General features: G+C 35.8%; 1 protein-coding gene across 1 annotated transcript in view; it reads right to left on the reverse strand.

Annotated features, from left to right (window-relative positions):
• Nucleotides 1-530: 530 nt before the first annotated feature.
• Nucleotides 531-10846, reverse strand: part of RXFP1 (relaxin/insulin-like family peptide receptor 1) — a 92102-nt gene continuing 81786 nt past the window's right edge. Inside the window, exons 11-15 of the mRNA XM_006892784.1 lie at nt 10760-10831; nt 9808-10037; nt 6058-6468; nt 5205-5423; nt 531-832 (exon numbers count right to left, since the gene is read on the reverse strand). Of these exons, the coding sequence (XP_006892846.1) occupies nt 531-832; nt 5205-5423; nt 6058-6468; nt 9808-10037; nt 10760-10831 (1234 nt within the window). The remainder of the gene's footprint in view (nt 833-5204; nt 5424-6057; nt 6469-9807; nt 10038-10759; nt 10832-10846) is intronic.

Consider the following 10846-nt stretch of genomic DNA (forward strand, 5'->3'; position numbering starts at 1 on the left):
GCAAACAATCATACATTTCCCCCCTGATGCTATTGAATTGAGTATTCAGTATGCTTACTTGTAAAACTTTTATTTAAAAGTGCTTATAGTCTTATATTTGCTGATAACATGACACACAAAGCTCTAATACTAGGAGTTGCAGATGGGATTTTTAGATTCAGTTGTAGTCAAACACAGTTTTACTTTACAAATACTGTCTACTTCCAGGAGATTACCACAGTGCATATATATACACAGTCAGTGCTCAATAAATGCATGCTAAAGAAAGAATGAATCTTTCAGAAGTAGATTTTTCTTAATTTCCTGTTCAAAATATGTACTCATATATACATATTATCAATATGATTTATTTCCCTTGATACAGGCATCACTTTTATTTTTTCCCTCAAATAACAACCTTGTCTCCTTATGAGCTAATTTATCTTGGTTATTGTCATCCACTGTTTGTTTTCTGGTATTAATTTCAAGACAGTAAATATATGATGTAACACCCTATAGTTCTCTTGTATAGAGATAATTTTCAGAGTTCCTTAGGAATAGGAGTGGAGTCTAGTTGATTGTGAAATCAGTGACATTTCATAGGAGTCTGTGTAAAGAGTTGGCTTAATTAACCTCGATGGCATGTGCTGTAGGGGCCACATTTCCACACAGATGAATGATGGTGCATATGCTCTCTGACCACCTTTGCTGTCAGTAGACTTTCTCTGTTTATAGTTAAACCAAACCTGATGGATCATTTCTTTGAATGGTCTTGTGGTCAGAGTGTACAAAATTGGATTCAAAGCACTGTTGATAGGCAAAATAAAGATCACTACCCAAGAGTTTATGGTACCTGAAAGAGAAAGAGAGAGCGAGAAAAAAGATAGTTTTAGTGTTTATATATGTCCTAGTTTGAAGTTCTGAAGTTCCTTTCCCTTGTGTTCTACTAAAACAACTTTTTATCCTAATTATTTTTCCTTTGGTGGTGGTGGTGTTGTTATATGTGCCGTCAAGTTGCTTGCCACTCCCCAATCTATATTCAACAACATATGGGCTGTAGATGTCTGCATCTAGGATGTCTTTTAGATTTCAGTGGTTGAGGGAATTTGGTGGTATTGCAAAAAGGATACTTTGCTAGGTATATTTTTTTGAACATATCAACAAAACTATGCCATCAGGTAGAAATATTTTCTACAAAGCAGCAACATACCATTTTGACATGATTCCATGTAATAAAAACAATATTGTGATACAAATTGTTATTGTTCAAAATGGCTTTTATTGGCCATAATCTCTGACTTTGGCTACATAGCTAGGTGTGAACAAACAAACAAAATGAGTCTGTAGACTACTCAGAAAGGGTTCGGCCAGTCTTACCATATTGCCAGGTAAAAACTAATTTAAGAGGCAGAAGGGGAGAATCTTGCTACCAGCGCGAAAGAAGAATCAGAAAGTCCATTTGGACCAGAGATTCCTGTGCCAACCAGAGAGGACATAGAAAAGAGCAGCAACAGCAGGAGCAGTGGAGAACCAGAGACCAACATGAGACAGAGCTGAGTAGGACAAAGAGAGCTTTGTATCACTGACCTAAAGCCGAGAGACAGAAGGTCCTCCCTGAAGAATTGCATCTTGTTTCTAAATGTAACCGATTAACATCCTTAATAAACCCCATTATTGTGAATATGGTTCTTTGAGTTCTGTGTGACCACTGCAGTGGATTATCAGACCCAATGAGAACCCTGGGAGGTTTGGTTGGTGTCAGAATGGGTGGATGTAGCTTTGGAGAGCATAGGAAGGCATTCCTTTATAGGAATTGGTTTTGCGTTGTGAATGCTATGGATAGAGACTATTCCTCATTAGAGGATTCCTGGAGGTCAGACTTGGCCAACCCCATACAGGCTACACTCTTTTTACAAATATTGTTAGTATTTAAATCATACTATTTTTCAGATAACAGGGCACTCTGGTGGCCTAGTGGCAAGAAGTGGAATCCACTATCTAAACAACAGGCCTCTGGAAACTCTATAAACGTTGATAGTTATAGAAGCGCTTCAGGCCTTTCATTCATAGGGTCACTATGAGTCGTGCTTGACTCAACGGCAATCAACAAGAACATTTTTCAGAAGCATGACAACTGTATAGTCCATGTACTATTTCTCTGAAAGTATACACTTGTTCTTACTAAATATCTTTTCTGATATTTATTTAAAAAATTATATACGGAATATTTAGGGTTTTGAATGAGTATTTATTTCAGTAAAACATCTTTAGCTAGCCTTACGTAAAAAATCATTGCAGTATACATGCAACTAGAAAAGCTAAAGTTTAATGAAAATGTCAAGAATTTGTTGATCCTAGTAAGACAATATCCTTAAAATCCATGGAATTAAAAACGATTAAAAATCATATGCTGATATATTTGATAATGTACATATGTACTGTCCTGCAAATAAAGGTGCTATACCACAAATAAAGATATCTGCGAATTATCTTAAAAGATCAAGTGTGCGTTCCTCCTATCACATTCCTGGGAAATATTTTCTAAACTGACTTGTATTTCAGAAAGTTCTTGTATTGAAGGGCATTTTGCTTATTTCTAAGGTTTCACATATAGGAATAAAGCTGCCATAAATATTAGTGTAAATAGACTGTTTAAACGTTTATATCTTTTGCTTTTTTCATCAGTGTTGTAATTCCTTATATAGATTGTGTACACATTTTGTTAAATTTGTATCTCAGTACTTAATTTTCTTTAGAGGAAGTATTAATTAAATAATAGTGTATTTCAAATTTAAGTTCCCATTACTCTTTTTTACTTTTTTGCTGGAATATACAAAAGTAATTTACTCTTATAGATTATCTTTTTATCCTGCAAATTTACTATAATTGTTTATTAATTTGCCAAGGTTTTTTGTTAATTCTTTGGGATTTTTGGTATAGATAATTATGTCATTTGTAGACATAGACAGCATTATTCTACCTCTCCCGGCCAGTCTATGTTGTTATTGTTGTAAGGTGCCATCGAGTATGACTAATAGTGACCCTATGAACAGCCAATCTGAACCTTGCCATATCCTTTGCCATCTCTCCATCTCTGAGACACTAGAATTCATTACTAAAGTCACAGTGCCAGTCCATCTTCTTGGGGGAAGGTCTTCTTCTCCTTTTCTGATCCTCCATATTTCCAAGCATGATGTCCCTTTCTAAGGAATAGCCTTGTGCATTGCTGTACAGAGGTAACTCGTGGTTGCTGTGATGCTGAAGCCTGTGACAGTGATGTGCCAATCGTGGTAATGGGCACCCATGGTGGACAGTGTTGGTTGGAGCTTCCCAACTAAATCAAGCCTGGAAGCAGGAGCGGCATCCACTTCCGAAATGGCTTGCCTCCGGAAACTCTATGTACGAACAGTGCTCAGGCTGTTCATTCATAGGGTCGCTATGAGTCGTCTACGACTCGACAGCATTAAACAACAACAACAACAGCTATATGTCCAAAGTATGAAAAATAAAAGTGTCATCCTTTCCTCCAGAAGCCCTCTGACAGAACCAGTTCCTTGACATATCTGTTTGCTTTTCTGGAAGTCCATGGAATATTCAGTACTCTTCTCCAGCACCATGACTCAAAGGCATCAATTCTTTTTCTGTTAACCTTATTCGTTGTCCAAATCTCTGATGTGTACCAGGTGACTGGGAAGACCATGGCCTGAATCAAGCACACCTTAGCCCTCAAACTGACTTCATTGTTCTTCAGCATTTTGGAGAGGTCCCTCACAGCAGACTTGTCCAGTGCAATATATCTCCTGATTTCCTGAGTGCTACTATGCATATTCATAGTTGATCCAAGCAAAATGAAATTATTGACAGCTTCAATCTTTTCTCCGTCTATCATAATGTTGACTGTTGGTCCTGTGGTGAGGGTGTTTGTCTTTTTTGATGGTGAGATGTAATCTATACTGAAGGCTGTAGTCCTTGATCTTCTGCAGCAAGCATTTAATATTCTCACTTTCAGCAAACAAAGTTGTGTCATCTACATGACGTAGGTTGTTGATGAATCTTCCTTCAATCTTGCTGATATACTCCTTTTCACAGAGTCTGACTTTGTGAATTATTTGCTCAGCATAAAGTTTAAATAGGTATGGAGAATGGATACAACCTGACCCACACCTTTTTTGATCTTAAACCATGCAGTGTTCCCTTGCTCTGTTCCCACAACAAGGTATAGATTTCATATGAGCACAATTCAATGTTTTGGGATTCTCATTCTTCTCTGTGTGAGCCATAACTTAATGATCCATGCAGTTAAATGCCTTTGCATAGTGAATAAAACACAAATATACATTTTTCAGGTTTTTTTCTGCTTTCAACCAGGATCCATCTGACATCAGCAATGATATCCTTCATGCTTCTTCTAAAACCAGCTTGTGCTTCTGGCAGTTCCTTGTCAATATACTGTTTTCATCACTTTTGAATGATCTCCAATACTGTTTTGCTTGGATGAGATAATAACGATATTGTCTGATAATTTCCACATTTTGTTAAATCACCTGTCTTGGGAATGGGGACAAGTATAAATTTCTTCCAGTCAGTCAGCTGCCCTCCGAATTTCCTGGCATAAACAGGTTAGCACGCAGGGCTACATCTGTTAAATGAAACATGTCAATTGGTATCTAGTCTCTTTCTAGTCTTATTAAATAAATTTATTTTAAAAAGGAAATTAAAGTCACAATTTCTAACATTCCAAAACAAAATGAAGTATTTATGGTGTAATAGTTTAGGTCTGTTTTCCCTTTTGGTAGTATGTATTTAAGCAGTTCCAACCCTTTCTGCATAATTTACTAGGGTCATTGCTCCACTGCTCTCTTAATTGTGCTATCAGGAATTTTTTGAGAAGAACAGCTTCTTTCAGAAAATTTTCATTTATGAGAAGGTCAGAATTATTTATGACTCTAATTTAAAATGATTGCGCTCTGATGGTTGAGTGGCAAAAGCCTGAGCTGCAATTCCAAAGGCATGTGGCTCAAATCCACCAGCTGCTCTGCGAAGGAGAGTGAATCTCTTCTCTTGCGCTTTACTGCCTCGCAAAACCTGCTGAAGGTTCAGCTGTGAGTCAGTTCTGACGTGACAGCACACAACCCCAATTTATAATTATTTAAATGAATTACTGTTTAACATCTTAACTTTCTTTCTTCCTGTTATTACTTTGTAGAAAGGTAACAAAGTCATACCTGGTATTTCTACTTGAAGCAGTGAAAGAAATTTTAGTATAAAAATGGGTATCCAGCATAATGCATCAGTGAACACAATAAAGAAAAACCGCTTTGCAAGGATCATCTCTTTTTTAACTTGATTCTGTATTTCAGTTTTTGTAATGACGTTCTGATGAACACTGTAAAACATGCCTCCATAAGAGAAGACTATGATGATAAATGCTGCCAAGTTAATGCCTATTTAGGACACAAGGAAGATGGTTAATGTATACAAACATTCTTTCAAAAATATTCTCAAGTTTTACTAAAAAAATGAGATAAAATATATGTTTGTTCTTCACAAAGGATTATCTAAGTGCATGGAAACCATAGCATTTATTTGAGTATTCCTTCTGGGAAGGATGAAATGAAACTACACTGATTTAATGAATATCTTCAGAGTGGTAAATGCTACAATAACTTTTTCCACATTAGTTGCTTGTGCAACTGATTTTTTACATTACATTATTTTAAATTGCTGACTCAAAAGACTGTGTTGTACTTTCTTTGTAAGCACTTGTTTTGTAAGTTTTGAAAGGTAACAAATACTATTTCTAGCAACAAACACAAAATGCCAAAAAATGTGTAGTAGTATTATTAGCACAAATTCAAGTAGTGTGGTAATCATTTATTAAGCTGAACCAAGTCGAAATTTATGTGAAAAAGAGATAATTTGGTAAAAATAAATTCAGCTATAATTCATTCCATCTCTCACTGAGAAAACTGGTTAGAAGTTTTGAAAAAAAATACAAGCATTAGAATGCATACAGACTTCATGTTCTAATTTATTGCAAGATTTGAATGATAGCAATTTTAACATAGGATTACTTACCAAGAAAAATTGCCACTGAATAAACTTGGGCACCAATATTCTCTGTATCTTCTGAGTGAAGAGGAAAACATACTCCATTGGTGCCATAGTAGTTTTTGAAAAATTCCTTATTGCTTAACGGAATAAAAGCCACTATAAACCCAGTAGTCCAAATGAGAATAAGAAACATAACTGTTCTGTGTTTTCTGGGTCTTAAACATTTAAAAGGATATACAATAGAGATATATTTTTCCAAAGACAGAAAGGTTAAAAGTAAAACGGATACTTCTGAGGACAAAATGGCCAAAGACCCCACAAGTTGGCAGTGAATACTTTCCATCCACAACTGGGCATGTTTATTGTATTCTCCTCGAAACTTTAGATCAAAGGCTCCAATCACAAATAAGTAGACTCCCATTAAACAATCAGCACCTACAGGGATCAGTAAGTATTAGAAATAGAGAAGCAAAGAGGTGAAATGGAATTATTAACAAGCAATAATTTTCTTAATATTAGCAAAAAACAACCAAACTTCTATTTTGGGAGAGAAAAAAATTTTATACCCCTAAGAATTTATTTATGTAAGTGAACTTCTTGGTCAATTCTGTTTGAGAACCACATTTATATTGTTGTTGTTGTTGTTATGTGCCGTCGAGTCGCTTGCGACTCATAGCGACCCTATGTACAACAGCCCTAAACTCCGCTCTGTCCTGTGCCAATCGTATTGTCTCTGACACTCCCATCCCAATTATCCCTGTCACTGAATCAATCCACCTCATAGAGGGCCTTCCTCTCCTGCGCTGTCCCTCCACCCTCCCAAGCATGATGTCCCTCTCCAAGGACCGGTCTCTCCTCACAACATGTAAGTATGCTAGACGGAGCCTCAGAATCCTTGCGTCCAAGGAGCCACCCGGTTTAACCCTTTCCAGGACAAATCTGTTTGTTTTCTTGGCAGTCCATGGCACTCTCAATACTCTTCTCCAGCACCACAGCTCAAAGGCATCAATTCTCCTTCTATCCTCCTTGGTCATTATCCAACTCTCTGATGCATAACAAGTGATTGCAAAGACCATGGCCTGTATCAGACACACCTTAGTCTCCAGAGAGACACCATTGCTCCTCAGTACTTTGGAGAGGTCCCTAACAGCAGACTTTCCCATGGCAATGCACCTTTTAATTTCCTGGTGCTGGTGCCAAGAGTGTTGACTGTGGAGCCAAGCAAACTAAAGCTGTGTACAATCTCAAACTCTTCACCATCCATCCTGATGCTGCCAATTGGTCCAGTGTTACACTCTATAATTAATTAAGAGAACTCTCTGTGGTCTAATAGTAAAAAAGGTTGTGCTGAGGGCGTGGGGTTTGAATCCACCAGATGCTTTGGGAAGAAGAATGAGTAATCTCTTTCCGTGTGATTAAATGCTTCCAAAAACCTGCTGGAGAGTCAGCTATGGGTCAGTTCTGACTTGATGGCACACAGCAACAGCAATAGTTAAGTAGGGAGCTGTGGTGACCTAGTGGGCAGGGAGTTGGGCTGTTAACTCCAAAGCAAGTGGTTTGGATTCACCAGTTCTGTGGGAGAAAGATGGAAAATCTCCTCCTTTGTAATTTACAGTGTCTGAAAACCTGCTGAAGAGTCAGCTATGAGTCAGTTCCAACTTAAAAGCAATGAAAAACATAGTTGATTACATAATAAATGAATTAATGCCTGTTTTCCTCTAAAACAAGTTCCTGAGAGCAAGAAATTTGGTTTCATTTTCTAATCCAGTCCTATCAAGAAGTGTTGAATAAATAGATAAATAAAATGTCATTATGTTAAGTATTTGGTTCGGGACCTACCCATATATGTCACTATTTATTCAGCTTTTCCACAGAAATTCTCCCAGCTTAACTAAAGGCCATCCTTCCAATACCAGAGAACATAATTCAAAGGTATTATAAGAGAGCAGTCAGTTACTATAACTTTCAAAGGCCGTAACTTGGGACATAGGAATAATTATGAAGTGATATACAGTCAGTACAATATTGAGTAAGGGTGGATAAAATTGCTGGCCTAGAATTAGTCTGTGTAAAATTTCTATCAATTATCCCACAGCTTCCCACTTCCTTCTCTGTGCATTTTAGGCTTCTCTAACCCCCAAACAGGTGTTTGCTCTTCAAGTAAACATTCCCTGTCAGAAAATGAGAGTTTTTTGACTGTACAATCATTCTACCCAAAGATCTAGAAAGTGTACCATTATATACCTATAACCAAAACATTTATATTTATATCCTGATTGCTAAGCACTAAATGGCTATACTAGTAGTTTTTGCCAGAGGAAAGGAAATAACTCAAAATTTAGTAAATAATGTTACAAAATAGTAAACAATTTCTGAGTTCTCTTTCTTGTAAAGTTTGTAAGGAAAAAATTATTAGTAAATTTTTAATATGGGTGAGAATGGTGCACAAAATAGCATACATGTTGTTGTCGTTATTATGTACTATCAAGTCAACTATGATTCATAGTGACATCATGAAAACCAAATCTGAAACCTGACTTATTCTGTGTCATCCTCACCATCTTTTGAGTCCATAGTCATATCTCTTGAGTCCTTCAGTCACACACTTGAATCCAGTGTTATAGTCTTTGTGTCAGCCCATCTTTTCAGAGGTCTTCCTTTCTTACACTGACTGACCTTTCCAAGAATGATGTCCTTCTCCAGAAACTGGCCCCTCCTACCAATATGCCCCCAAAATGTGAGATAGTTTCATAATCCCGGCTTCCAAAGAACAGTTTGTTCTCTTAGCAGTCCATAGAATATTTAGTACTTTTCTCTTACATCACAACTCAGTCATCAATTCTTCTGTTGACCTTACTCATTGTCCAACTTTCAGATGGATAGCAAACAATTGAGAATATCATGGCTTGGTCAGGTTAGTCTTTAAGCCGACATCATTGCTTTTTTTGTATTCTAGAGAGGTCCCTTACAGAACATTTTCCCAGTCTGACTTGTCTTTTGAGTTTTAGGATTGCCACCAGAGCTCCCTATCTTTTGATTTCTTGACTACTAATGTCAAGGGTGTTGATTTAAGACCCAAGAAGATAAAATAGTTGCTAATTTCTCTCTTCTCTATTAGGCTGGTGATAAGGACTTTTCTTATAATATGGATAGACTGGTACTTTATTTACCTGAGAGAAAATGGACACTTTTTTTGCTACTTGAACCAGACTGTAAATTCTCAGTAGCCTGGTTTCTTTTTTACTTTTCTTTTTTAGCTCTCATTTAACACAATATCTTGCAATCACATTTAAAAATTTAGTACAACTTGAAACATTTTCAAAGTTTGAAATTATGAATGTGAAAGATTCTAGCAGCTTAAATATAAGAAAACTATCTAACCAATAACTCAATACCTATGCACTAGCCATCCAAGCAAGAAAGTAAACACAGCCCTTGAGGTAAAAATTTGACCACAGTGGATTGTCATTTTGTCTTAGATAACATGTTATAGATACATTAATAAAATATTATGTCTTTTTAATCACTGCATGAGAGAAAAACTAATGAATAAAAGCTTCTTTTGTTCTGTGTAATGTGATTGAATTTACTTGTTTAAAAACATCTGTTTTCTTTAAAAAAGTAATGCTAATTTCATTGTAGAAAATGTGGAAATGACACAAAGGAGAAACATTTTAAAAGGCATAATTCTACCAACAAGTTTACTTATTTTCTAAAAGTAAATATTTCTGAATAATTTAAATCATGATTATTCTTTAGTTAAGAAATACTCACAGCAGAGAGAAATGATTGACATGGCATAGAGCTTATTCTCAGACCTGATATGAGGTCGCATACACATAACAAAGATGTTTCCAAAGCATGTAACTGCGGATACAACCCAGACAAAGATTCTCTGAATGATGCTTGCCAAGAGATTCTCCACAGATGAAATGCCATCAGTGTTCGGTTTACAGCTTCGAACGTGAGGTGCATATTTACAATACTGGAATTTCTTAAAATATCTAGAGTGCAAAGACAAGCCAAAATAAGATTTTACTTTTACTTCAATGCCACTATATATCATTATTTTTTTCCTCTACAATTTGTCTATAAAAAGGAAGTGTCTTAATTTGAAATTTTTATGAATATGAAACATTAGGGATAACAAAGTTTTAAACTTGAGTTTATTTCTTATTAACTAAAAAAAAATTGATATAACAAAGATACAAGTGTTAGACATGTCTTGGAATATAAATAAAACTGTTAGGGTGAAGAGAATTAAATATTTATATATTTTAAAGTGTTTACTATATAAATGCATTTTACATATTGCTGTTTTTAAGTGCTATCAAGTTGACTATGACCGTTAGCGACCTTATGAACAATAGGTGAATTTTGCCCTGTCCTGCATCACGCTCTCCATCATGATCAAGCCCATTGTTGCAGTCACTGTGCCAATCTATGTGCACAAATCAGTAGCTCTATAGGCAAACAGTTGTATTTGTATCAGAGACGAAGAGAACGTCCAGAACTGAGTGAATTCTGTCCATATTCATGTTTGTTGAAAAATCTCTTCTGAGATTTTATCAAAATGTGGAAAATTAAAAATTGATTTGTTGTAACATAAAGGTAAATGGTTTTAAGAGTTAATTTTTGTTTAAACAAAAATTATATGCATTTGGTTATAGTAATACACATAAACACACAAAAAAGATTAAAATAAAAGTGAAAAAAACATACTTACATGTAGGAAAGATTTCTTAGAGGTCTAAACATTCTTTGTTGAATATTTGGAATTTCAATTCCTTCCAAGCTGCTAAAAATTCAAGTA

The sequence above is a fragment of the Elephantulus edwardii genome, unplaced genomic scaffold (genome assembly GCF_000299155.1).
Source record: "Elephantulus edwardii isolate Elephantulus edwardi_28Jun2011 unplaced genomic scaffold, EleEdw1.0 scaffold00119, whole genome shotgun sequence".
Classification (NCBI taxonomy): Eukaryota; Metazoa; Chordata; class Mammalia; order Macroscelidea; family Macroscelididae; genus Elephantulus; species Elephantulus edwardii.